The sequence below is a fragment of the Zootermopsis nevadensis genome, unplaced genomic scaffold (genome assembly GCF_977971745.1).
Source record: "Zootermopsis nevadensis isolate Lab colony 2312 unplaced genomic scaffold, Znev_1.0 Znev_ptg000006l, whole genome shotgun sequence".
Lineage (NCBI taxonomy): Eukaryota > Metazoa > Arthropoda > Insecta > Blattodea > Termopsidae > Zootermopsis > Zootermopsis nevadensis.
The window spans coordinates 14647272-14675159 of NW_028259138.1; the positions used below are offsets into that span (position 1 = coordinate 14647272).

Here is a 27888-nt window from a genome sequence, read left to right on the forward strand (position 1 = left end):
ATTTTCAAAATGTTTGCAATGTAAAGTCTATTACCTTTAAGTCCAAGGGTCCTTGTGTTGACTCCTGTGCAGCCGAGGAATATAGAAGTTTAAATAATTCTCATATTTCCTTCGCACGGATCAGTCATATTTAAGGAAGTGAACTTTACTGGTATAAAGATGTGTGATAAATAAATAAATAAATAAATATATAGCGCACTGTACTAGAGCATGAATGGATTTTGGAATAAGCATGTTTAACACCCTGGACTAATTTTCAGGGTTTTGAGGATCAGATATTGGACACTAATCAATTCACAAATTGTACATATAATAATGGAATTAAAAAATTGAAGTCACGTGATTTGTTATCCTCCGAAATAATAAATCTTTCTGCGTATATAGTGTATGAGAACACTAGGAAACCTAATATGGAAAGAAATAGGATGGGTGGTGTGGACTGGATTCATCTGGCTCAGGTCAGAGACCAGTGGCGGACTCTTGTGAACAAAGTAATGACCCTTTGGGTCCCTTAGTCTTAGGAATTTCTTGAGTGGCTGAGCGACTGTCAACCTCTCAGGAAGGACTCGGCTCCATGGAGTAGGTAAGAAAGTGTTAAATTTTCATTTTTATGAAATCTTGGTAATACATGACACTCGTTGTTCTTTACTCCCTGCAAACATTTATGTTGAACACAGGATTGTACTTTATGTAAATGTGGAGTGCATAATTTCTATGTGCATATGCTTGTATTGTGTACTGTCTTTTGTTCGTATAATCCGTTGGGCACTATGTAAATTGTTTTATTTTATCATATTAAGAGTAACATCTACTCTTTTGTATTAAAAATAAGCATTCCATAACTTTTTTCCAAGTGCAAGGTGAAATATAACATTATTTTGTACACTTTCTATGATTTTTTGGTCTGTGCAGAAAAGACTATTTTTCTTACGTAAAAATAATTGGACTACTAAATATTTATTATTATGGACTGTACATTGTGGGAAGAAGTCACTTTTCTGTGCTCCCTCTAAACATAATTCACTTTCTTATGTTTTATGTTTGGAAAGTAATTGTGCTATATAGCATTTTCCCACCAGATCACAAAATCTGTTGCTTGTAATGCCATAATTGATTGCATTAAACTATTATTGCAGCTTAAGCTCCGCAAATTTGAAAGGAGAACGTGAATTTTCTGATTCAAAATATATTTTTTTCCAAAAAATGGTAAAAATGTGGCTTGCAGATTCCAGCTCAGACAAACGGTATCAAATGGTAGGAATTTGAGTAAGGAATGTAATGGAAGGATGGGGCTATGGCTAATTACGTGACATCCTTGCATTTGCTTGACGAGATCGAGGAAAACTTCAAAAAAATCTTCAGTTAGCTGATCTCCGAACTAATATTTCAACCTAGGATGTCCCAAGAACGAAGTAGGGGTGCCAGTAACTCGCATATTGCATTACGGAGACTTGTGTCGTAGTGTAAGTGTTTTTCCACACAAAATCAAACGCTGAAACAGTGTATGTGTATAGTTCGGCACGCCGAATCGATTTACGTACTCGCTGGAATGAGAGCAGTGGAATCATCTTTAACTGCTATCAACGCCTCAAGTTATATCAAATAGGGTTATGCTGGAGAGTCATGTGAACTGAAACACGTTTGTTTATTATGTGTAAAGACGGTAATAAAAACAAGTTATATTTATTACCTTTATTGCAACCTGATATGTTTTGAGTGTTCCATTAATGCACGCATGCTCAGACATGGCTTGTCTACGAGCCGATGTCGATGTTAGTTTAGTTGCAAGCCGTGTGTGGCGATGGGTGGTTCGTTCGAATTCACTTCCCGTGTGTTTACGCACTGCCTGACAATTTGTATAGTTGGTATCATGTTTCAACGTTTCACAGAAGTAATAATTTAGTTACAGTTCTAAATAGAGTTCAGAATTATTTCTGTTCGCATATTCTATTCGCAGTTTGTAATAAATATGCTTGTGCCCGACTATTCACTTCAATTAAGAAACTAAAAGAATCTCCACTGAAAAGTGCAAAGGTGTTTACTCGATTTTGCAGAAGGAAGCTCCATGTTAATGTAAACGGGTAGAGTAATCCCGCAGACGTAACTTTGACCTGAATTTTGGGAGCATTGCGTAAGTACAGTAGCTGCTTGTATTACATTGTTTAAGTCGTGTTTAAAACCATGTCTTAGATCTAAATGCACTTCTGCAGGTTTTGTGTATTTAAACGTGCAATAATGCATTTATCACACTTTCACATGCTTGGTTTATTCCTAGGAACAATCAGTGGACTGCACATACATGTACAAGATACAGACATAACCTTCATATGCCAAACACTGAACTCAGCAAATATAACGGAGTTTACTATAGTGGTGGTTTCTTCTGTAATTATTTTTGCTGGAATACTGTAGTCGGCTGTAATAACTATGTAATTTATACTTGCATTGAAAAGAATTATTGTATGTGTAATGTCATGTTATACATCGTTTGCTTGGGCCTATGGAATGTAAATTAATTCTTTTCTGTTCTCGTAATAATTATAACGTTATATAGGCGTGAAAATGTGCGATTTTGTAACTGTGTGAAACATGCATCCTTGGTTGTACTTGGTTTGTTCACGTTTCGTCTGCACTGTAGTCGAAATGTTTTAGTTTGATTTGTCTCACTGTTATCTCATCATCAAGGAGGTGTCGGAGGCTGTAAGCACCTCTGAAACGTCGGTCAACTTCTACGAGACTACACGGCCCATTGTACTAGAAGGCTGTAATATCAAAATATGTGATAATGTGGCCAAACATGTTTTAAGATATTATGCCATTACTTTCTTGAAGGGACTGAGGAATACTAAGACGTTCATAGTCAATACTGAGCCAGTAATTGTCGTGATCGCGAAGTGTTGAGTGTCTCAAAGCCAGAGCGAGTATCGGCGGATGTTATAAACAGCGAACAGTCGCTGACATTTGTAAGGGCAGAACTAGTCTGTCGTTACCAGGGTCACATCATTGCGCGTTCGAAGGCCGTGTGTGTGCGACGGGTATAGGGGCAAAAACAGCATAAGGAACATGCAAAAACAAACTAAACGGCATCAGTGGCATTAGTTCGGGTTTGGAAGTGTTTGATGAGAAAATGACAGTGATGGCCGAAAAATAGACTCCGAAACTGAACGAGGAGTTCAACAAGTTACCCGAAACGAGACGACGTCTGGGCAGTGTTCCACCGGCAGATATCCTGGGAGAGAGAAGTAGCAGCTGTTCGCCGTGTTGCAGAGACGAACAGCGCACACGGCGGCGTGTTCGATGCTCTTGGCGCAGTTTGTGGGTGAAAGAGAGCAAGATTTAACTGATTGTGAGAATTATTTCTACTGGTATTGTTTGACTGTTCTACGACACAGCGAACAAGGAAGTTGATTCCAATTGCAGTTGAAATGGCGTCCATTCTTTCGACGGATCCAAGACCACGCGCTTGCTGTTCTGTTTGCATCGTCGTCCAGCGCCTGTGATATTTCCGTTTCGCTTCCGAGTGAACTCATTTGTCGTTTTGTTTGTTTAGAATGTCCCAAGATGTGGATGTTGGTTCTTTGGTGCCTGCGGGTCTCCGGTCCGCGGGCTCCAAACTTCAAGACCACCAAGTGCCTGCCAATTACAGTATTCTGTCGGAGAACCTCAGAAGAGTCACCCCCAACGGCATTCAGTGTTCCATCTTTTGTCGGGGCCGACACTGCAAGTATGAGAATCCTGAGAGCTTCGATTCGACTCACATGGCCATTGATGGAATCTTCTCGCACTGGTAAGGGCCGTCGGTGTTTACGAATTCTTTGCTGATGGTGGACGTGAATAGTAACAGCACTTCGTCGTGTGATTATTTGAATGATGAATTGGGAATGCTGCTGACGTATTTTAAGGGAATTAGCGTTTCGAAGCTGAGCATTCTGACTTCTGTTCACTATTTTATGTCAAGGTTTCTTTTATCTCTTGTTTGTTTGTGTTCGTGGAAAGCTGCGCCTTAACGTAGGATGAAATTATAAGAACAGAGAATTTTACGAACCAGGTTGTTCGTCTTTCGTCTTCAGGTGAACGGAGGCCGTGAATTAAGTCGAAAAAGCAATTTAACGCAGTGTGCCAGGTTGTCGTGAGACACATTCAGCCTTCGAGGCGACCAGGAATGAAGCCACGAATTCCACCAAACTGATTTCTGTGGATGAGCAACGCACGCCATAGGCGGGGTACGTTGTGCTAAATTTTTCTTACATTTGCCCCTCACTGCTGTATTTACAGCGCGATTTTGGGTTGGGAAGACATAATTTCGAATAGCACGTTTTTGAAATTCACGGGGTGTAACGGACTTTGTTTATTCGTTGCCATGGCTATTGTGATTGCGTCACGCTCTTTAGTATCTCGTGATCACAGGATGACGCGACAGTCTTCACAAAAAAAGCCCACCGGCGGCCGATTGGCGTAATCTGCTAATACATCGCCCCACGTGACCCATTTCCCGTTTTGGTATTAAGAAGATTGCATCATGGGCCGCGTGAGGAAACAGAACAGCAGCGCACTGCGACTGTCATATTTGTCACACGCTGACCCTCCTTCACGCGTTGCTTTCGGCCGGTTCGATCCGGTTCTTCCGACGGTTGTCGCGTTTCTCAGAACGCGCGTTGTTTGCCCCACCAAAGAACGCAACCCGCTTTGCATAGAGGAACTACGGCAGAATAACACCTCGTGTTTTGCATGTGATTAATCAATACGGCCCACAGATCTCTCTCCTTCCTGTTCCATGAGTTAATGACGGGATCGGAGCAAGTTGGACGAGCCATGTAATGAATAAACATATTTGTGTTTTTATAATATTAAACTCCCCCCCTCCGAAACGTTGGTACGCGCCTAGAAGACGTCTTAACGCAGTCTCTCGACGTCCCATTCGTATGGGAAAGTGCACAGTAAATAATTTGCCTGCCTTGCAGATTCATCAAGCGGGCGTACTTTTCGTTGCTGCCACGTGACAGCGTTGAAACTTCCCTTTCGCTCAGATCCGCATTCTCAAGGTCGTCTTTTGTATTCCACGAGGGGCATCTGCCACTTTTCCCGTAGAGCTTCCTAATAAATTTCTTCTTTTATCACTTGTTTCTTGCCCGGTGTCAGAACCCCGCAGTCTCGAGGGCCTCAGTCCTGGTTAACAAAGTTTTCGTTCAATATCTGTCACTTGTCTGTTGCTTTCATCAGTTCTCTCTTTGAAATGGAAGTTAAGATGAAGACTTCGCGAAGGTTCCATGACAAACTGAGTGTCTTCGAAGGGCTACTTAAAACGAGGTGACGGTTCCGGAGGGCATCGCCCGTCTTTTATAAAGCGTTGGATTTTCCTTCACACACAGAAACTCAGTTTCATTTTATTTTATTTAACTATAAAACAGCGGCAGATATTTGGCATGCGTTTTAAATGTAAATGGAGTGCAGTTGGGGTCGCGCGTAAGTCGAAGGTTGAGTCGGACCTCATAAACCATCGAAGAGGACATAAAGTATTTGTCGCCTCTCGGCTGAAAGTCGCAGATAAATAGAAATAAGTGCCTTGGCCTCAGGACATTCGTTCCAGACTCCGTCAAAACTTGTCCTTTGAAAACTATTTCAACATTGCGAGGTCCGTGAACTTCCGTCACTGGCGCAGAAGTAATTTCCCTCGGACCCTTCACCGCGACTGGTACGGACGGGCCTCGGTGCCGCATGCAGCGAAATTCTTTCGTGTTTCTACCCCGTTACACCCATTACATGAATTCTTGTATAATGCCCTCACGTCAGGTGAGTGTTGACTGTGCTGTGACCAAGTAACAAGTCCGCATTACTTCTCTAAGAAGTAACTTTTTTAATTACCAGCGGTTGTGTGCCTTTATCAGTGCAGCGTGGCGATAAATATGAAGGTTATCTGCACTCGGTATCAGGGAGATGATTGAAGATCATTCACAGTCATTATTGCAGTCAGCCATCGCCTGTCAGAAGCAGGAACGTTGAAAATGCTCTCAAATTTCGCTTGAATCTTTACACAACCTGAATGAAGCTCCTCCCTACGTTAAGTTTTCATTGGCGTGAAAGATGTCGCCACCTTCGAGGCATCCAACACCAGAATTAATTCCTCGGCGAGATCGTCGTGCCTCCTCGTCCGTCCTACGACTTGCGCCCGTCGATCTTCTGCTGATACATCGCGCCGGCCTTCAGTGCCGTTGTTGTTTGATGGACCTGAATTATTGTCGTTGCAGGGTCACAGACGACATCCTGGCAATGGCTCGACCCAGCACAGAAATTATCAAAACTAGGAACATCATAGGACAATTTAAAAGGTAAGAACGTTCTTCGAATTTAATTAGTTACTTTTCAGTTCTTTGTGTTAACTGCGTGAGTGGAATAAGCTCTTAAAACAATGCACGCGTTACAGAAATAAATAAATAAATAAGTTTGAATCAGTTCACGCTGCGACTTTCAGCTGTCTGTCTGTCTGTAAACTTGCTCTAAATTCTCGTGGCAGCTGGCAACAATATTCTGTTCCTAATTTCACAGCGAATTAATCGTCCGATTCTCTCAGTAAATTATAAATCGTTTCTGTGCGCGAAGTGGATGGTTCGAACGTTAAAGCGACAAAATTCGATTTTCCACTCATTTCAAGTTTGTTCTAGCGGACAGCAATTTGCCTGCTGTCTGATGGACGCTCGGTGTTTGGTGACATCAGTTTTGTTACACTAACAAAGAGAAAAGTATGTAAACCTTGAAGCTAATGGCAGAACAAACAATTTAAGTGTATTCTGAAGCCCCCCCCCCCCCCTCATAGACTAATTCAGTGACGTTCCACCACATATCACGTGTATCTTGTCGTGCGAGAAGACTTCGTAGATGTTGAAATGAATAAATTTGTAACTTAGGTTAAACCGATTCCAGGTTTCATTGAGCAGCCAACATGAAAGGCATTTTGAATTTTGTTTAGTGTTTTAATCTGTGTGGACCTTGTCGTAAATAATAAACGTACAAAATTGCCCTTACTACAAATTTCCAGCAGTTACACGCAGATACTTTGCATCTGATATTGTTAATAATTAGGCGTTCTGTTGAATTACTTGAACGCTCGTTACAGTGCTACAAATTTGTTGAATTGCAGCTTACAGTTACCCGAGAAAATATCGGCGAAAACACTGGGATGAATGAAAATATTATTTCCTTCGCTTAGAATAAGTACCTGAATATCGGATACTTTTTGTTGGTGTATACAATTTAAAAGCGTCGATGAAAACATGTTTCCAGATCTCTGTTTATTAAACTTTCAGTTTGTTTTGCGCGGCCGCCAATTTCTTTTGAGTAAGCTCGGTCAGCGTCGAGTCGACGTAAGCCTCGCCTGTGCGCTCTCTTCCGGCGATTGAACGAGTTAATCGGCCCGCTCAGTTGCGGAATTTCTCTCGTCGCGGGTCGACGTTGATGGTGCGGGGTGCAGCTAACTCTTCTTAGTCGAAACGACGTCGACATTTTCTTGGTGCAAGTGTTCGTAGTAGGTCGACGGTGGTTACTGTAGGGTAAAAATGTCAATGTGCAGAAGAGAGAGGCATTTTTAGAAGCAAGCCCAAATGTTGTACTCGTCTGGCCTGTGCTTGGAATCTGCTCACGCACCGACGAAATGTGGAGCTTTCCTACAAGCACGGGGAAGTCATTTTGAACGTCTTTTGTGATTTGAGGTGAGAATAATAATTGTAATGCCGTTTTAAGAGGAGAACACTTGTTTTTATTCAGTTCAGAAACTGTTATCTTGTTTACTCTCCAAAACACTGAAGATCGCGATTTATAAACCAATAACTTTGCCGGTTGTGATACTCGGTCTCTTACTTTGAAGGAATGGAAGGGGGGGTGGGGTGGGGGTTATGTTTTCCCGTGGGAAACGTAACGAGTGGTGTCGCGTGCGTTCCTGATGCGCCGATACACGTGACATCTTTCCGCGGATGGCAGATTCTAAACTTGTTTCCGGCCCCCACGCTGGGTTTGTGATGGACACATTCAGTGGCTCCGACTTCCCTTTTTCCTGCTTTGGTCTCAGAAGGGCAACGAAGAGTGCAAGTTGTCTTTGGCGAAACTTTTTAGGCTTCAAAAAGACACGGATTCTGGCCTTTACAGCGGAAGATGAGGACAACGGACAAGGGCATTTTCTACTTTTGTCGACTGGAATTGGTTTTTCTTATTTGTTCGACGTCTGACATCCGAGGAATGCAAATCGTAACATCTTCCATTACCAAAGATTATTTACCAAACTGATTTTGTACATTTTGTGGGAACATATTGAGGTCAGATACTTGTGATAGTCTATCGAAGGGCTTTGAAAATTCGATTTCTTTATTCCTTGAGGCTTCGAGAGTACCTTTTGTGACCATTAGGACACCGAATGCTGACAACATGAAGACCTTCCACCCAGTACGGGTTATAAAAAAGAAGGGATCGGCTTTGTCCGATTTTAGGAACGTGCTACTGGTGTAACTCCCTTTGGCGATACTACGTATTAAAAATAAAATATATGCAAACAAAATATGCCAAATGAAGTAAGGAGTTTAAGCTACCAGATTACACACACTGCAATTACTTCAACCGCGGAATCCCTTTTTATGGAACAAGTAGTTAAAATGTCACTGTACGTCGTGAGCATAAGAACTATTTTAATATAATTTTGCGCGAAAGCAGAATTTTCATGAAAGGGCGTCTGTTTGCAAGATGGGAGTCCGCCAGCGCTGCGGACTTGTGTTGCTCGCCTGTAGGTTCCGTCGCCGTCGCCGTCAACGGCAGGAGACGGGTTCCGGGCATAATTCCGCCTTCTCCGCTACTTCATTTCCTCCAGTTACTTCCAATTATTGTCGACTGACTACGTTGTTCGTGTCTTGTTTACAGCTTGGGAATAAAGTCCATCATAAACTTACAAACACCGGGAGAGCACGCAAGTTGCGGAAACGCCTTAGAAAGCTCCGGCTTCACGTACGACCCAGACGTATTCATGGAAAATAACAGTACGTATGCAGATTATTTTGTTTGCTTAATAAACTGCCATTTGTAAAGTGTGTGTACGAAAATCCATTACAGGGCCTACGAATTTAAACGACAGGCGTTTCGTACACTCTAACCTCAGTTTAGCCAAATATTATGGATATCTATTTGTAGGTTTTGAGCTTTTATCCTCAAAACCAAGAAATTCTGTTACCGTTCCAGGCGTATGGTCTAAATCTGCGTGCAGGAAGCCCTCTTGAAGCGATGTCAGTCCGCTCCTGATTTTTAGCGCGAAAGGGGTCTCTGTTGTTTCGCTGGACAAAGAAGGTCCCTTTTAATATTATTGCACGCCGATAATAAATTTCTTGTTTCAGTATACTTCTACAACTTTGGGTGGAAAGACTACGGTGAAGCTTCTCTGACGAGCCTGCTCGACATGGTGAAGGTCATGGCATTCGCCCTCACGGAAGGAAAAGTGGCCGTCCACTGCCACGCAGGTGAGACCACTTTCCATTCACGTGTTGCTTGGCGTAATTCTCGCTAGAACGAGCGGTCGATCAACACAAACACCCAAGCCTTGAGCGGAATTCGAACCACGATCCCAGCGATCGAGACCCAGTTCTTAACGTCATTCATTTGCGGTTCTTTAACGAAACTTTGTCAGTACGTCGGACGTCGTCGTACTCCATTGATTCTCGTCCAGTGTTCGGAGCAACACGGAAATGTGCTCATTAAGAATTTATTGTGCCGTGAGGTTCGACTTAGTTTTCGTGTCTCAGATGTCACCTTCACATTCCTGGAAAGACGCACAGAAATATCCAGAAAGATCTATTGTTGAAGCGCTGAAATGAAACTTTAATAAGACTGGACACTTTTAACTGTCATTATTATTTCAGTCGCAGTTCTACTTTGATTTTCACGCGCGTTCTCAACAATTGAACTAAATGATTTCACACAAAAGATAATTTTCTTACAATGTAATTTGCGTATTCAGTAGAGTCCGTTTTTCGTCCCGCTCTTGTCCTCTTTGTCTTCCGCTTGAGCATTTTCCGTGGAATTTCCAGACGCAGTTTCAGTTACGTTGGTCACCGGCGTGATTCTGCTGTTAAACGACGATGACGATTATGAAATTTCATCATCATCACTTTGTTCGAGGTTTATAGTAATACCGTTTTAAACACATTTGATTAGAATTTGTAAACTGAACAGAAGTTCGTATGCCAGAATTATTACGCAAACAAGAAATCGACACTCGAATGCAAAAGAACTTCTACGTGTGTTGGCTGCTTCAGAAGAAGGCGAACTTTGAGGGAAAATCGGCCAGGAACCTGAAACTGCCAACGCGGGACACGAGGTTGCCCTTGAAACGACGCTTCTGTTGGTGTTGATTGTCACGTGACGTAGGGGAGCACAAGCAGGTGGCCGATCGATGAACGTCGTACTCGGCGCAGACCTCATCCTCGACTTTTTGGATTACCGGCAAAACCTCGTTGTAGCTGCCAAGCCGACAGCTCAGGGAATTCAATGTTTCATAACGGCCTTCTCCACTCGCAGACAACGTCGATATTCCTCGGTATCGCATGAGTCAAGACGAAACAGAAAATAGCGCGAGTGTCGCCGGCCAGGACGAAGCGGAGACATTCGAAGCCCCACGCCCAGACCCCGAGAAACTTTTCATAACTTTCTGTATTTTCCTGAACGCCGAAGCCGTGCATTAAAACAGCAATGAAAAAAGGTTTCTTTTTTGTTTTGTTTATTCGCGTTGCTGGGCGTTCGGTGTAATTTCCCGGGGGCATTTTTCTTGGATCGAATTCCTCATTGTCTGTTCATACACGTTTAATAATTCATGTTCTGCCACACGCGAGACGTACGTAAGTTGCGTGTTGCGTCGGATTCTCTCCCCGTTTGACCTTCACCTTATGCAACACGCGTGATTCTGAGGACAACGCGCACAGAAGAATGCGGATGCAAGCCACGCGTTAAGTGGGGTTCGAACCCCCGACTCAGCGCTGCAGTGGTTTAAGCCGCCAATTTCATTATTTCCCTGCGTCGTCTTTCCTGCCAAGACAATGCAAACTTCGCTGCTGAGGCCTTCAACAGTTCTTCTTAAAAGTTTATGCACTCCACGTCGATGTAGGAGGTCACAGGATACAAAACGAAAACATTTCCCACAGTTGCCCTAATTTCTATTAATGCTAAGGTGTCTTATGTCGGAGTACGTCGAGAAAGTGTTGGCTGGAACATAATTAATTTATAAGTAACAATTAGCTTTTCAAGAAGTAATGTGCTTCTTCATCGTTTAATGTCGAATGTTCCGAGCGGGCGAGCCTCATGATTGGTTATAAGAACATAGGAAATGCTTTATCGTGTTATTATGTGTGATCTTCCTGTCAAGTTGGCAAAAATTTTAACACCGATCGTAATTAGGTAATGCGTTCAATCCATTGCAGGTCTTGGAAGAACAGGAGTTCTGATTGCTTGTTACCTGGTATACAGTTTGAGAGTTCGAGCGAACGACGCCATTCGCTTCGTTAGACTTAAGCGTCCTAACGCTGTGCAGACGAGAGGACAAATTCTCTGCGTCCAAGAGTTTGAACAATTCATTCTCCCACAGAGCATCGTCTTCTGCAACAGGCAAGTGGCGAGGAATGTCTTCCTTTCTACTCCCAAATCAAAAATGACTTAAATCATTTTCTGTCGCAAAGACGCGCTTCACTTGTGTCCGTTGAAGTGGATCGCAGTCGCACATCAAATTCATTTTGGGAAACTGTCACCTGACTAAATGAGATACATAAATTGATTCTTAACGCTTTGAAGCTGAAGCTCATCTAGATTATGCGAGGTGGGGCAGCGTTCATTCATCATTTTTAAAGATGTATTAGTCGATTACATTTTAATCAGAGTAATGTGAATTTAAAGAATTGTTTGCCATTACTGAGGAACATTTTAACAAAGTTGCATCTCAAAAATAACGCTCGTCGGACGTTGTCCGTCAAGATCGTTGCGCTCGATTCGTAACGCCATATAAATGAAACAGAATATTAATGAATCATTAAATCTAATTTTGTGTGAAGGAAGTTGTACATAATACTTGCACTTACACACCATGAAACTGGTCACTAACCTAGTGCAGTGCTGATACGTAAATCTTGACTTCCGCCCTTCGCATACACTTGTAAACATTGCTCATCCTTTGTGGGGTCCAAACAGTTTTAATTAAACTTAATTTTAAAATTGTCTGACCTGTTAATAAGTGCGAGTACTGCTCCAGAATTGCATTCAAACATTTACCACCGCAATGTGTAATTAATTTCAGTATTTAATAAAAATGCTTTGTAATGTATTAACGCAGTGAAAAAGTAAGTGGTTCACCTGATGTCTATGTGACCGGAAGAATTACGAGTGTGCCCCATTTCAAGAAATTAGTCCACTCTAAGAAAGTACTTTATGATATTTTAATTGGGTTTAGTCATAATTCCTCTTGTATCCTTAACAGGGAGTTTGTTAAAGACAAGAAACAGGCAGATTTTAGTCTTACGCAATACTTGAACAGACAGAAGTTAATGTTACATGGATATGAAGCAAGAAAGCTGAAGTTCATTCCCAAGGTAAGCACAACTTCGTATCGACACAAAGGTCACCGCTCGTCACATGATATTTACAGACGTGCTGTCGTGTTACTGAATGGCACCATAAAAATTATGAAAACTTTAAACTCCTGACATAGTACACGTCAATCTTCAGGTCTAAAAGTCTTCATTAATTACCCACATGACACAGTAATAATTTAACCCCAGGATCTTGACCACAAAACACATGTCAGAGCTTCTGCTTGCACTTGTAATAAAACTCAGAGCCGTTATTGTTGTTATCATTGTAATACTTTCTTTAATATTGTTCTTGACAAGAAATATCTTTCTACTATTCTACCACTACCAGCACTACACCACTATTATTATGGAAGGAAAATGTCTCCAGGATCCAGCTTAATGTTATCTTCTTGTTTTCTTATCATGGCAGATATCCAAGAAATTTTCCCTCTGAAATGCACCATTCTGAATGACACTTTTATTCTTTTCTTTTAATATTGTCTTCTGTCAGTAAATTTATCTTCTTTTGCAGATTCTGTTTGTCTTGTGTGAACGTCTCCTTAATTTGTGCGACCGCGAAGCTCTTGGTACACCTTATGGAGTACAAAATGATGTCACAAGTCTCTCCTTCACCCAAAACTTCATAGTCGCAAGAACAAACAACGAGCAGCGAACTGGATTTGTGCATTCTAATTCATCTTCAACAGGTTCTATGCCTCACCATTTTCCAACATACGTTAGTGCTTACACGTTTCATGGCCATCAAATTACATTTTTCTTTTGTAAGGCTTGGGCTCACATCATTCGCTGTTACAGACTGGAGACTTCCACCGCTAAGGGACCCAGTACGGATGCAATGGCGTTACTACAATTGCAAAATTCACCATTTGAGGCCCAGTTTCAAATAATTTTGTTTAAATTTTAAATTTGGCTATCAACCTTTTAAGATCGTGTACCACATTCACTTTCCTTATTGACCAAGAGGCCAGTAATTTATAATTGATGACGATATATTGAAACTTCATGGAAGTGCGTTAAAATGCTACCAACTTAGTACACTATCGCATGTAATCGTATATGTTACTTGATAATTTTCTGACAGACTTGTTATTTACTGAAATTAAATGTTTAATGGAGGTGGCGTGTAGAGCGATGGAGTGTCAGAAAAATGAACACGTCAGTGGACTGGAGGCAGCTCACCAATTAGGCCACTTGCGGTAGTGCGGCACTTAAGATGGGAAACATTGTGCTTCTAATTCAGTGGCTGCACTGTCCCAATGTGCATAAAAGAAGGCACTTTCAGTTGCAGCCTTGACATTAAGCCGTCCAATCAATGAAGTGTTGAAGGAACTGAATGCCCCATACTTTGCATTCTCTAGATCAGTGGTCCCCAATGCGGTGCCCGCGATGTTACGGAAAGAGGTCATACTGAATAATGAAGGCCGTTCAACCACAAACATTATAAAATCAAAGCGCAGATCTCAACTTACTGACGCCCATCTTGACGATTGCAAGCAGCAACATCATCCTACACTCCCAAATTTGAAAAACTGGCCGATGAAATGCAGTGACAAACATCACACTAACTTCCCACTTGAGTAATAATAATAATTGTACTTACAAAACTACGTATTTTTGATTGCGTGGTTTCTTGTATCAATAAACGTCGTGTTGTTTTGTGTATTTCTTGGTGTCCATATCTTATTTGTCCAGAGAAAGGAAAATTTGGCTTTGTTAATTGGTTGGTGCCCGCCACGATCTCATAAACTGTCAAATGTGCCCGTAGGCACAAAAAGATTGGGGATCACTGCTCTAGATCAAACCTTGAGACTCCTGCTTCTGTAAACTTCTGAAAGAGAATTATTTTTCATAATTAAGTACCATGAAATCTACAGGATCAATGGAAAAATGTGTATAAAGTCATACATAACCACTACAAGAATGTTTGAAAACCTTAACCAGCGATTTGAAGTGTGTCTTCACAATAACATTGAAATTTTACACTGTAGAAATTATTACTTTGTTTTTTGGACTGCTTTATAGCAGATGTTCTGGTATGCCACTAAAAATAAAAGAATTATGTTGTTTTACACAACAGTGGCATATTATTATCATTATCAAAACATCTGAGCATTTCAGTGCAGGTGTTGATAAAAATTCATTTCTGATCATCTTTCTACTAGACCAGGATCCATCACTACATGTCAAACTTTTCGCTTTCTCCCGTATGAAAAAAGCAGGAGAACTTTGTTATGACAGCACTTACTCAGGGAACGCTGTTGCTTGTTGCAGAGCAGCATTTCCGTTGCTGAAGTTTATTTCCTTTGCAGTTGCATCAGCTTCTTCCACTTGGAGACACTGCACTGAGCTTGATGACCAGCTTCCATCTTCAATAAGGAATCAAGATATGGACGACGACGACGACGACGACGATGTAGTAGCCGTGCCTCAGAATGTTCCCTGTATTTCTCCAGACATGCCTTCCTGTGCTTCAGGAATGTCAGGTAAAAATATTCATATTTTGATGCTTCCAGCTCAGTTAAATTTGATAAACAGCATGAAATTTGCACCACTGAAGTCTTACAATTAAAAGAATTTATCACTGAAACCCCCATGAATTATCTTCAGTAATAGTTGACACTTTCTTCTCAGCTTCATAATCACTGGGAATGTATACTTAATAGCTCTGTCACAGTGAAATGTTTTATGTAATGTACTGTGAGCTATTAAAAAGTAATAGTTTTCAAAATATGAGCTGGCGTTCCTGCTGCCTGATTTGTGAGCTGTTAGAGGTGGAAAGATGCAATTGTTTAAGGTTGGATTACGTATTTTGAATAAAACGCTTTTCTAGACGAGGTAATCTTCTAATAGTACCATTTTTAATGGAGCGGCGTACCTAACTGAATGCAATTTCTCAAACACATGTACTTACGTATATGCCTCATTATGGAGCTACTACAGCAATTTTGTTTTGTAAGTTCGTAAGAAGAATGGGAGAGATAAAAGTGAAGTCGACTACTACAAAATGACGAATGTTCTCACAGGACCATTTGGGGTGTTCCTTACGTGGTTTCAAGGTAAAAATTGATTGGGTAGGGATTCAGAAACTGTGACAATCAGGGAACAGAGAGAGATCAGAGCTGCTGCAATCAGTAAAGTGCACAGTTTCTTGTAGGAATTGACAGATAAAGGGAAAAAAGCTGTTGTCATGTGATAACCATTTTGTATCCCTCCCATTTTCCTTGCGAACCTAAGAAAATGGGATGACTGTAACTCCTTAAAGAAGCTTTTTCTCTCATTGGCTGAATTTGAAAACCTGTACTCAGTCTTGCATGTCCATGAGCTGCTATGCATATGAAGGACTCATATTTCTGGAGCATTCTGTATGTTGAAAAGTTCCAATGTGACATTTTGTGATTGTTGTTGGTATTGCATTATTTTCCACTCACTCCCTGCATTTGAGTTGGCCCATTTCACTTCACATTTGACCCCACCTCCTCTGCCCTTAACTGTATTTTTTTTAGGCAAGGAACGGAAATGTGGGGGATTCAACTTCCAAAGCGAAGTAAAGGCAGTGAGGGGTTTGTGCGTATGTCACAGCAGGTTCAACTAAACAAATATTAGGAGGTGTTTGACAGTAAAATAAATTAATGAACGATATTAAAACACGAGGCCAAATCACCAGGACACCCATAGAACCTCAGACAAACTTGACAGTACAAAAGTCTTTCCAGTCCCCTCTGAAATAATTTTATAACATTGTGTTAAAAATCACTCTTTTCCAAACTGCAGATGTTTATTATGGAAGAGCTGAGATGCTGTAATATGTAATGTTAATAGACTGCTAAAACAGGCACGCATGCACATATGCATTCTTACATACAAAAGAAAAAAGTTAAGCAAACCATGAAGATAATGTATTTTAAGTATACTAAAATATGTACAATAAACTGGGAATGGCAGAATGAGGTAACTTGCTTAAGCCCAAAGCAACACTAATGATGCCAATGACATCAGCCAAAAAGAAATGGTAACTGAATGGAAAACATGCATCCACAACAATATCTGAATTAATACGACATAAAACGAGGTAGGAGATAATTCACTGGGAGGGAAGGGATTAAATGCCGATTAAGGCAAATTGTGATTTGCAATACTGGACAGCCTTGCGGATAGTGACCTCCTACAGCACCTACTTTGTTTCCGTCTTCCTCAGACCCCTCGCATCAACATCTGAACTTTTTCGTCATTAGGATTGGATGACAGCTGTCTGGATGCTGTACTTGGAGATGGCATACATGATCAGACTTTGCAAGACAATATTTGCTATCAAGAATTAAGTTCCCAAAGTGACCTGAGAAATTCAGTTGAAAATGAAAAATTTGTTGTAAGTAGAAAAGTGTTCATTTTTATGAAAATATGCTTTTATAGATTCAGTATTGTATAACAGAAATATTCTATGTTAGTAGCAATTTTCAACATTGTTATTCAGTAAATCGCATATGAAATTACAGCTGAGCGCTATATTTTAATATAAAATATTAATATGTTAATATTATTTTTACTTAAGCCATATCATGTAGACGATGTGGCTCAAGCTCTTCTGGCTGACCACAACGTGTTAAGTGATGGAACGAGGAAATACATAAAGCAGTACCGAGTGAATCTGAACCACAGGCAGTCAGCATGGACGAGACTGCAAATGGAGAAGAACTTGTATGTTCTGACAGGACTGCTCTTTGACTGGTTAGAGCATCTTCGATTACCAGTTCTTAGTAGAGATGATCTCAGTTACATTGTGATACTCGGAAGCCAGCCAGAATCCTGCCTCAAGAAGATTAATCTAGTAAGTTGTCATTTCTTACTTCATACTGGCAAACATTAGGGAGTGTGATGTTAAAAAGTCTCATCGGATATTTACTAATCATTTTTAAAAACATCTGGGGCATTTATTTGTAAGATATCCCTATTAAAATTGCTGTACCACTGAGATAGCAGTAAATCATTGTCAGATAGTTACAGTGTATCTCCTTGTATACAAGAAAGTCTGCTCACAGACACCATGTGGCTTATCAGCCCTAGAGTCTTTTTCCTCGATGTCGCATATCGTCCACCGACGCCATCTAGCCGGAATAACCTCGTCGGTGGAAAGAGTAAGCCTGGACGATCTTTGACGTGCTCCATGTCTTTGTAGCAACACTTCTTGTTGGCCCGATCGTCGCGTATGGTGCCCCAAGTCCACAACTTGAAACTATTTCTTTTACTTTTACTGACCTTATACATACTTTACACTTTTCTGGGGTTTGTATCTGCTCTTCAAACATCTTAAATGAAATCAGTACTAAAACCTATTATCACCGTTACAGAAGTTGTTACGTACGCTTTGTTACAGGCAAGCCAGTACGTACTTGAGTACTTGTTTAGGTTTCTGGCACAACTTCATCCACTGTCTCAAGAAACTCGGCTCAACTTAATGAAGCGCTTTGTTGCTTCCTTAACACATCAGGGGGTTCCTATTCAGGGCATCCTCAAACCTTCAGGTATGCAATACCACGTATTAAAATATTCTGTAAACTTTTATTTATGCATTTGCTATGTTGACTTCGTTAGCTAGTGGAATGAACTTCACAGATTCCATACGGTACTGAAATTATGAGATACAGATTTGTTAATTAACTGGTGAGATAAAGGGGGATACTTTAAACTGCCCTATTATTTACTCACATAATAATAAGAAGCTACTTGTTTCTGCGTAGATTATTATGTCTAGAGCAGAAAACACACAACCGTGGTGCGATTGTACTCATATGGTGAGAAAAAAATTGTTATATTGCTGTGGCTAAATACAAGAACTTTTTGTTACAGTATTTTCCCAAATTTCAACCAGCAGTAAACATTTCTCAAGTATCATATTAGAAGGGGAAATTATAATTACTAAGCAGGATTTTAGGATTTCATCATTGTGAGAGATCAGATTATGGTCTTAAGGGTTGTGTACGCTATAGGCTTGTACTTCATTGCCAACATTTTAGGCAAATATACCAAAACTTCCAAGTATTTTATTTTCTTTGCAGGGAAAGGTTACCACAAGTTACGCGAGGGAACTTACCAGAAAGTAATGGAATTTGTATCAAAACTCTTTGACATGATATGTGAGACGACCGGATCAACAGCTCCTGTATTTTCAGAGCTGAGTAAGTCACAGCAGTCCATCAATTCCAAAACAGCAAATGACATTGAGGAGACTGAGATACTAACACCACTGTGAAGATGTGCCTATGATGGCGGTGCATTTTGTAAATGCGGTTATCTTTAATGGACTATTTATTCTCTGAGCCTTGAAAGACACTGCTTACAAATTTAAATGCAGGCTTTATATAATATTCCTGGTGGTAATCCAATGGTGCTAAATTCAAGAAATTTACATTGTATTTTCAAGAACATGGATGTTTTAACGACTGAAAATATATCCTCACTTTCAAGTTCATAAAGTTGGTTTAAACCGTATCACCTCTATTTAACAGCCTAGTTGTAGAATTGTTGCAGACGCAGTCGGCTGGGTGGCCATGAGTGGGACAGCTGACCAAGGCTCCAAATATGAACAGCATGATGTGTGAAATATTTCATACACAGCATCACTTTAAGCTCCCAAGAAATAAAAATGTAATATAAAAATAAAAAAACTGGAAGAGAAATAAAAGAGAACAAAGTTGAATTTTACGACTTCAGAACAAGACACTGTACAGTGTCGACATCCAGCGAATCCTTCCGCACTGAGCTTATCTTGCTAGGTAACATGTGAACAAAGATTTGTAGAGATGGTGAGTATTTGTTGTATCTATTACAGATCCGGAACAAGAACATTTTGCGGGGTTGAGTTGTTTCATCACACGCTTATGATTGGTTTCCTGTACATACGTGTACGAAATCAGTAAAAAGCGTGTGATACTGAATTATTACTACTTTCTTTGTTTTGGATATTATCCATCCTCTGCTTTATAAGGTCTTAACAAAATGTAAAACCTTGAAGAATTAAATTTCAAATAATAGATCTTCAAGCAAGAGAGAATTTTAAGACCTTTTAAAAAACATGGACAAAGTTCAAAATGAAGGAAGCAGTAATATAATAATGTCACCAGAGACGTTCAGAGAAGTTACCACAGTCATTGTTAATGGTAACATCTGTAATACTTCTCCATGCTATGTTAGAATTTTCATTCATTCTTAAAGTATATATCTTCTTCTATGGCTCTCCCATCCGTATTTGGTCCATGGCCTCCTCAATTCTCCTCTTCCATTCGTTCCTATTGTTAGGTCCATTCTATCCGAGGCTTTGATCAAGGTTTCGAAACATCTTCCTTTTTACGGTGCAAGGTTGTTAGCCTTGCGACCAACCCCCAACCTGGAGGACCAGGGTACCAGTCTTAGTCTGACCTCTCCTCCTCGACCAATCTGGCTAGGGAGGCCCTAACAGTAGCTCTTGGGGTCACCGAGGTACTCGAGCCCCACCACCACGACAAGGTGCAGGTACCATTAAGTGGGGAAAAGTATATATGCACCAATCAAATTTTTGTAATTTGGGGTCATTGTTGAGTTATCTGTGACTGACGATGTGCGCTGAGTTGAGGGGAGTATGTGTATTGTTTCAATAATTGCTGAAACATTCTAAAATAACGTTCTTAAGAATTTTAGCTTCCTACTGTTCAGTTACAGGAACTTCATACATAATTAGACAATTATAATAAAAAAACATAATCTGAAACAAATTACTCACCAGGTACCACACTGCAGTAAAAATAAGAAATAAATTATGTGAAAGTGAGGTTTTGTGGTTTGTTGGAACATAATAAAATGTCAGCCATGGTACAGATGCTTAGATAAATATGTGACTCTCCACTCCCCCTCTTTTATGCTGGAAGATGACACATCTCCCCCCTTTTCACTTGATATTATTGCAAGGCAGTGGATGAGCATCATGTATATAATAAGGAAATTACAGTAGTATATTTTCATTAATAACTTATGGCAAATTTGTCTTTGTGTTTAACCCTTCAAGCAGATTGACCAAGAGTGTACTTGCAGATAGAAGCCTCCTTTATTAGCAGAATCCTGAGTATCTACTTACGACCTGCAGGCACAGACAAATTGTTCATGCTGTGCTATCTGTTGGAGTTTTGTCATATTGTTTGGACCACAAGACCTTGAAACACTGTAGTTCAGTTCTTCCATCTGTTTGTTAATACGTGTGACTGCACCTGAGTTATTTCTTGTTTTTTTTACATTGACACTGTGTTGACCAGTAAGCAAGATGGCATATTCTAGTCTTTTGCACTATCTGAATTTGGAAAAAATATTTTACAGGAACCTGTTAACAAAAACATTAGAATTTGTGATAGTCGAAGTGAATTAGGTGAAAATAATCATGTGGTTGAAAAACGATTGGGTAGTGAGAGAAGTGGTGCAGAAAACTAGTTTGGATTGCCAGCGGTGGTTGGTATTAAAACGAGAAAACGAAATCGCCTATACAGCGACGAACTGCATCTCCATAGTGACCTCACCAACATCGAGCCCTGCTGTCAGGTCATAAACATTTCCATTTAGAACATCCAAAAACTCGTTTATTGAAGTTAAAGTTTTTGTACATAATTATTTCACCTCATAGCCTATTTCGGTTGTACATAAATGGTTCCATCGCTTACGAGTAACAGAGTTTTACATAATTGGGGAGAAGATAAGCCGAGATTCCGAAAGGGATACGCAAATAATTTACGTCTGAGATATACTGTAGTATAGGATTGGTTGTCTGGTGTAGTCTTCAACAAAAATCGGCCTTATTTCATTCCATATGATTTGAACACGAACGCAGGTGTTAGGTTATACTCATGAGCTCCATTCGAAAAGTGTTGGTAATCAATAGTTGCGCTAGCGCAGTCTAACGTTAAAAATTTCGTTATTTCAAAGTAGCTAGGTTATGTGAGATTTCTCCAAAAGTAATGTTTGGTACATATATTTTCAGGAGCAGCTTGAATGCCTTGATACTACGTTAAATTTATACTCCAAAATTTTTCCCCCATTGTGAATATTGGAGCGGGGACTCGGCAGTGAATCAACTGTTCGGGGTGTATGAAAGGTAGTCATGAGAGTAAATTTGAAAACTGCTGTAATAATTTTCTCAGTTCTTTATATTGTACTTACATTGGTGACAATGTACAGACTATACAGTGATGTTATTGTTAGATCAGATGGTAAGTTGAAATATAAGAAACAATTTGTAAAACGTTTTCTCAAGTTACAGCTATTTGTCCTAGCATATTGGAGAATATAATGCTTTGAAATGCCACTTTAAAAATATGCTTAACAATCGCACCGTTTTGTAATTAGGAAAGTTATGGTTTATGCATGTCTTAAAGAAGGTCATTTCTTTAAATCTTCTGGTGTAAAAAATGTGGTTTGTCTCAGTTGCTTGAAGATTAGCATGTCACTTTACCACCAGTCGTATCGCAAGGACTTATGCCATGTGATGTAGCAAAGAAATTGCACTCTTCTTCATGTTAACATAAGTTCTTAAAGTTTTTACAGTTACATTAAAGACCAAGTATTGTACAATGCAGGTTATGTAAGAGCGGACTATAGTTGCTGTATGCCGAAGAGCAGAAGTTGCAGTGTCTGGCAGAGTGGTTTCTTTCAACATCTTTGAATGTGAATCTTACGACTTTGCTGTATAACGATGGGCTGTAGTGTGATCTGCAGTGCAGTGAATTATTTAACAAGAGTTTGCAGGTGACTCTGACCTGGGCAGTTTGTTTCTAGCAGACTGATACTGTGAGGAAAGGGCTGCTTGTAGTGGATTTCTCATCCAGTATCCTGCAGTATGGATTACAATTTTTTTTTATTTTGCAGGATTTTGCTGCTATTGCAGTGCTGTGTCATTGCTTTCAATTGTCATATGAAACCAGATATAAGTAGCAAAAGCAGATTACACTAGCCACAAAGTTAAGAAGTTACTTTGTATTTACAGAGAGTATCCATTTTGAGGAAGCCCACGATGCCAAGAGGAACACTTCTTTGTCTGAGAGTCCTCGAGGAACGAATATGAAGAATCCGATGACATCTCAGTATACAGTTGAGATATGGGCAAAAGCAGCAATTGGTCTTTATCTGTGGAAGCACGTGTTAAGTGGAGAACTTCAAAGTGTACAGAATGGATTCATTCAGGAGGGATATTTAACAGCAGATGACATAACCCTTGTATATCGCTCTGGGCCAGGTATAATTCAGACTACAGTCCCAAGCGATGTTCAGTACTTGGTTCTTGTACTGAATGGACGTTCAGAGGAGAAAATTATGTCTTCCAAAATGTGGCTGGATTATTTACCTTTGTACCAAAATTTGAAGAAATTGGCAGTTGTTCTTCTTGGAAATGAGAGGTGCGACAATAATTGGATTCTTCCGTATGTCCGTTCCAGAGGAGGTAGAATTGATTTAGTATTCCTTGTGTACGATTCTCCACTGATAGACAATGTGGAGTTTTACCAGTGGCCTCTGGGGGTGGCAGTGTAAGTATCTCACCTTTATATTCATAATATTATAGTTTTGTGATGGTGTATGAACTATTAAGGAAATTATGGGTGAACACTGGAATGTTTGGCCTTCATAATTTATGCACCTTTTTATTTTGGTGTGTTTATGTGTGGATCTATTACACCATCTTGTTAGTAATGTCTAGAACAGCATAGTCCTCTTGTAAAATTTTATTTAACTCTGATAATAGTGTCGTGGGAATTTTTAAGAACTGGCGACTGGATTTCTTTGTGTGATTTTTAAGAGTTTTAAAGCATTCTCTTTGAGTAATATTTTGTAGAATCATGTTACATGCTTAAAGAGAACTATTTTAGTTTAGTGTTCATGCAGGTTTTATGTGCTTGTTACAGGTACCGGGGATTTCCTAATATCAAGTCAGAGAAAGTTGATGTAACTTCTGTTCGTTCTCATATGTGCAATTTTTTGGGCACTGTCTATGAAAACTCTTCTCGTGAAATCCTCTCGCACGTTATCAAGTCCTTGGATTTCCAGGAAAACTGTATCATTTTAGAACGAAAAAGGTAAGTATCATTACTGGTGCTAATTCTATGATAATTTAGCTGAACGTTTTTGTAAGTGTCAGCTTTTAATAGAAATTTTGCTACTTGCAACAAAAAAATATGAGCTTGAAATATTGGAGGTCTCAGAATGGAAATGATGTAAGCGCACGACAGGCGTCATAATTCTAGTCATTCGTAATTTTGTATTTGCCCGTACGCAGCTTTTGTCCGCCTCCATTAACCACAATCAATTATGCTCATTCATCTCAGTTGGAGATTCGGTTCTGCTCCTAGTACAGGAGGTGAAGAGGTTGGAAAGTCAGAGTGCCCCAAGATTTTCTCTGTTCTAAGTGCAGTCCTGCATGAGAAAAACAAGAAGGATTTGCTGTTTTCATGGCGGTGAGTCTGAACACGGCTGTGCCATGTAGTTTGGTAAAACTTCTGCTAGACTACGTGGCACAATAACCTAGAAGACGGCCATGTTCATGACAAAATACTTCCATTGAATCTTTTTGCTGTGACTGATGGAATTGTATTCAGTTCCACCCCAATTAATTGTTCCATTTCCTTATTGCTTAGGTGGCTTCCTCTGGAAACTGAAGACTCTCTGAAATATTACATGGACTCATTACTGAAATCAGATCTTACGTTATGTCCTGTAGGGAAAAACACGGAGTGTTACAGGATTTATGAAGCAATGTCCTTGGGAAGCGTACCAGTAATTGAAGATGTGCAGACAGATGGGAATTGCGACACTGTTTCAAAAATGACCCCACTAAGACTTCTGAAGCACGGTTATGCACCAGTGATTTATGTGAAGAGTTGGTATGAATTATTTGAACTTTTGAAAGAAGAAACCAAACTTACACTGGAAGAAAAGATCGAAAGGAGAACAGCTGTTGTTAACTGGTACGTGAATTTTAAGAAGAATCTGGGTAAACATTTCATTGAAATAATCAAACAAACGTTTTTTAATGCTTAAAATTGCTTTAAATATTGAGAGAGTTAATTGGACGTAATTATCATATACTGACATTATACAGGTGTTCCTCGGGCCAACTTATGTTGGTCATTGTTGCACGAATGTGCTCGAGGTCATTGCTGCTTAACAATGTGTTCCAACAGTAATTTTTGTTTTCATTGTTCTGCAGTAGTGTGTTAGAGCAGTGGGGCCTCCATTACAATCTTGTGTAACAACTGGTTATGCAGGTTGCCTACACAGCACGAGACAGGCATGGATAGGCCCATAAGGTGTTTTTTTGCTCACACTAGAGTGTGAAGAACGCTTTAAAATTTAATTGTAGGTTATTAAGAAGCAAAATTTAATAACTTTGCCTTCCATTTTCATTGCAAAACTTATCTCTCTCAGAAAAAAAAATCTTTTTGTTCTTGGTCACAATGCCAGTGTTGAAAGAATATTTGGCGCAATCATCACACGGTAGACAGAAAAAAGGTTTTCTATTGAAGCTGTAAAGAATGTTCTCTTACAACGTTTTAATTTACGTGGTTATTCGTGCCTTCAGTACTACAAATATCTACTAGAACAGCCAGCTGTGCTGAGGAAAATAAAATCCATCAGCAAGTATGGTTCTGGCGTCACAAACAAAAACTCAGTGATAGAAAAGTCGATTTTTTTTATTTGCGTATTTTGCCGTCTTTCTGAAGCCCAGATGCCATAAAACATTTTCTATTAATGTATTTCGTTGCAACTGAAAGGTCCGGTGCGACTAAAAACTTTTCATTGTTTATGTTAGCGTCTTTCCATGTGTGGATTCAGTTATTTATTGATTATGGCACTATGTAAACGTTGGCTGTAATGTTAAGTATCAGAGGTCCTCCTTGTCTACGTAATTCAAAGTCGATTTAGTCGAGTCAATATCGATTGAAAGCTCTCATAATCCTGCTGTAAAGTAAGTGCTGTGGACACTTTTGTTTGTACTAGGTAACAATTTTTTTCCGGATAGTTACAGTGTATTTGTGTGTTCATAAGAAATTAGAGTTTGAAAATTACTGATCGGAATTGCATGTCATATCTTTTAAATGGAATGCGTTGGGAAAAGTAAGTACATTGCGTGCGTGACCATAGGCATGAAAGAGGTGTTGGTTTAAGATTTTGTCACTAGAGTCCGGTAGCGTACGGTGACTGTAGTGCGTTGTGGATGTGCTAGCATCACTACCAACGTATCTTATTTCTAACCAAGCGGTTGGTTAATTACCAGACTGTGTTCATGTAATGAATGATTGAAATATTCATAGTATTTCTATGTAGTTTGTTTCGTATTGGTCTGAGAGGAATTTATGTTCTTCAGCATACTCGAAAGAAACGTTACGAAACAGGAGTGCTTATGATACTACTGCTATTATTACCCATTGATTGGCAATTACAAAAGTAGGTTATTTCAACTAATCCCAGTGACCGCATGGTTCTTCAAGATCATGTGGTCTAGGCTTAGAACTTGGTTTCACGGGCTCGTCCGCTGACACCCTCCCCCCTGCGAGTGATATTTACCTTTTCGTTACTGACTGATGTGATGCAGCTCGTCGGCATGTCCACATTATCCCTGACCCACAGTTTAAAAAGAAAACAACTCGATGTTTGCAAATTTAAATTTAAAATATTTGGCTTCAGTGTGTGAAAAAATCTTTTGAAATGTAACTGTCTTTTATGCTGTGCACTAAATAAAATGCGAATGTCTCTTATTTATACAAAATGCCTCTTTTAATTGAGTTGTTTGTTTATCATTTGAAATCTGATGAGGCATTCACAATATTTGAGTGCAGTTCTCCGCTTTCACATCTTACCTGATCCTTGTGAAACATAGGGAAATTAATTGCACTGTTTAATTTTAAATTTTGCCACTTTCTTTGATTATACAGTGCCAGTGCCCCTATATAATACTACTATACTATTATAATACTTTTGGAAAGTTGGGAGTAATTATGAAATATTTAACTGACTTTAGCTTTCATTAAATGTTCAACACATCGGAAAATGTTTCAAATAAAAATTGTAATTGTAATGGTTTGTGTATTTTGCACAAGGAAAGCCGTTAAAAGAAAGTTCGATGTTATCGTCATGTAATATAAGTTATTCTTGACTAACATGAGCCAAAATTAAATTTGGCCGACAGCTTTAACATTAATCCACAGTAATAAATATAATCGCAATTAGTTTAGTATTTTTTGAGTTGAGATTTGCGGGCTTTCCATATGCAATTTATTTTTTGCAGAATCGGCAAAGTTCAGCTGGAAGGATGGACCTGTTGCCGATCATATGAACGACTTGGTGAATTTTATGGCATTTGTGTGGCAACACTGGTCTGCTGGGACAAAAGTCTAGCTGCCAGTAACAGAGACATATGGTAGTCATATAACCGTGCGAGGAGGTTGCGAGAGAAGATGTATAGAAATTGGCTGAGTCACGTGCAAATAGCGGTGTAGGGAGGGAAGTAAATCGCCCATGAACTAGTGCAGGTACATTTACAGCAGGCCGGTCGCCAGTATTAAAGCAACCGAAACAGTCCATGAGCAATACAGTGATACGTGACGACAGTATTGCTGGTGTAATTCTAAATGAGGCGATGAAACGGGGGGGCACAAAACAACTGGCTGACGAACACAACACACCAGTGAATAACGGCATTGACTGTTTTGCAGGAGACGGGTCTGATGTGACCATTGATAACCGGAATTTGGACGTTGGCTGCGAAACGAAACGTTACGACGTCAAGATGCCACCAGCACAAGATGTACCGCCGGTGTTGAACATTGACGCTGAGAATTACATGCTTCATGTTTCTCATTCGTCCGAGACCAGACGCCGATCCTTCAGCTTTACAAATGGGACCACAAAGACTAGCACTGTCAATAATCGACAACTAACGCATCATAACTATCATGCCAACAAGAGCCCACTAGATTTGGATATGTTCTGTGTTCGGGAGACTGTGAATTCCTTAGCTGCCGGTGTGTTAGCGTGTGCAACCAGAGTCCAGCAACCAACAGGTCCGTCTCCGTCCGTGGCGCCGAGTGCGGGGTTCGATACTCAGGGTTGTGCCAGACCACTTTCTTTCCACAACCTCATGTGTTCGTGTAAACTTTCGTGTTGCTGTACGTGTGCTTCGCTGTGTTCACCAGATTGTCATGCCTGCTTCCACTCGATATGTGATACGCGCTCCTTCCAGAAAAGTGATACCGCCCCCCAGTTGGCCGTCAATAAGCAGAAG

At 40.0% G+C, this 27888-nt stretch overlaps 3 protein-coding genes across 13 annotated transcripts in view; all 3 read left to right on the forward strand.

The window, feature by feature from the left end:
• The first annotated feature begins 486 nt into the window (after window positions 1-486).
• On the forward strand, window positions 487-19296 carry LOC110831148 (uncharacterized). 3 transcript variants are annotated; one of them, XM_087343774.1, is made up of 13 exons: window positions 487-2131; window positions 3551-3787; window positions 6246-6326; window positions 8899-9014; window positions 9366-9488; window positions 11442-11629; window positions 12492-12599; window positions 13114-13288; window positions 14912-15085; window positions 16835-16968; window positions 17152-17427; window positions 17974-18121; window positions 18656-19296. In XM_087343774.1, exons 2-13 carry the CDS (start codon window positions 3552-3554, stop codon window positions 18847-18849), a joined length of 1953 nt encoding a protein of 650 aa, XP_087199900.1. In that variant the 5' UTR covers window positions 487-2131; window position 3551; the 3' UTR covers window positions 18850-19296. The 3 variants fall into 3 exon arrangements, with proteins under 3 accessions (XP_087199900.1, XP_087199902.1, XP_087199901.1); XM_087343776.1 differs by lacking the exon at window positions 487-2131 and adding an exon at window positions 2178-3346; XM_087343775.1 differs by lacking the exon at window positions 487-2131 and having other exon boundaries at window positions 3368-3787.
• A 1592-nt stretch (window positions 19297-20888) lies between these two features.
• LOC110831162 (ribitol-5-phosphate xylosyltransferase 1-like) lies at window positions 20889-27027 on the forward strand. 8 transcript variants are annotated; one of them, XM_087343795.1, is made up of 6 exons: window positions 20889-21161; window positions 21598-21711; window positions 22600-23137; window positions 23513-23683; window positions 23933-24061; window positions 24242-25672. In XM_087343795.1, exons 2-6 carry the CDS (start codon window positions 21705-21707, stop codon window positions 24642-24644), a joined length of 1248 nt encoding a protein of 415 aa, XP_087199921.1. In that variant the 5' UTR covers window positions 20889-21161; window positions 21598-21704; the 3' UTR covers window positions 24645-25672. The 8 variants fall into 8 exon arrangements, with proteins under 8 accessions (XP_087199921.1, XP_087199923.1, XP_087199916.1 ...); XM_087343790.1 differs by having other exon boundaries at window positions 20895-21161; window positions 21598-21826; XM_022066848.2 differs by lacking the exon at window positions 20889-21161 and adding an exon at window positions 21193-21487 and having other exon boundaries at window positions 21598-21826.
• Window positions 24448-27888, forward strand: part of LOC110831146 (phosphatidylinositol 3-kinase regulatory subunit gamma) — a 34087-nt gene continuing 30646 nt past the window's right edge. Inside the window, exons 1-2 of one of the 2 annotated variants that reach the window (XM_087343766.1) lie at window positions 24448-24571; window positions 27320-27888. In XM_087343766.1, the coding sequence (XP_087199892.1) occupies window positions 27394-27888 (495 nt within the window). In that variant the 5' untranslated portion in view covers window positions 24448-24571; window positions 27320-27393. Of the gene's footprint in view, window positions 24572-27009 lie in introns of those variants that run through there. The other variant, XM_022066812.2, reaches the window with a different exon arrangement.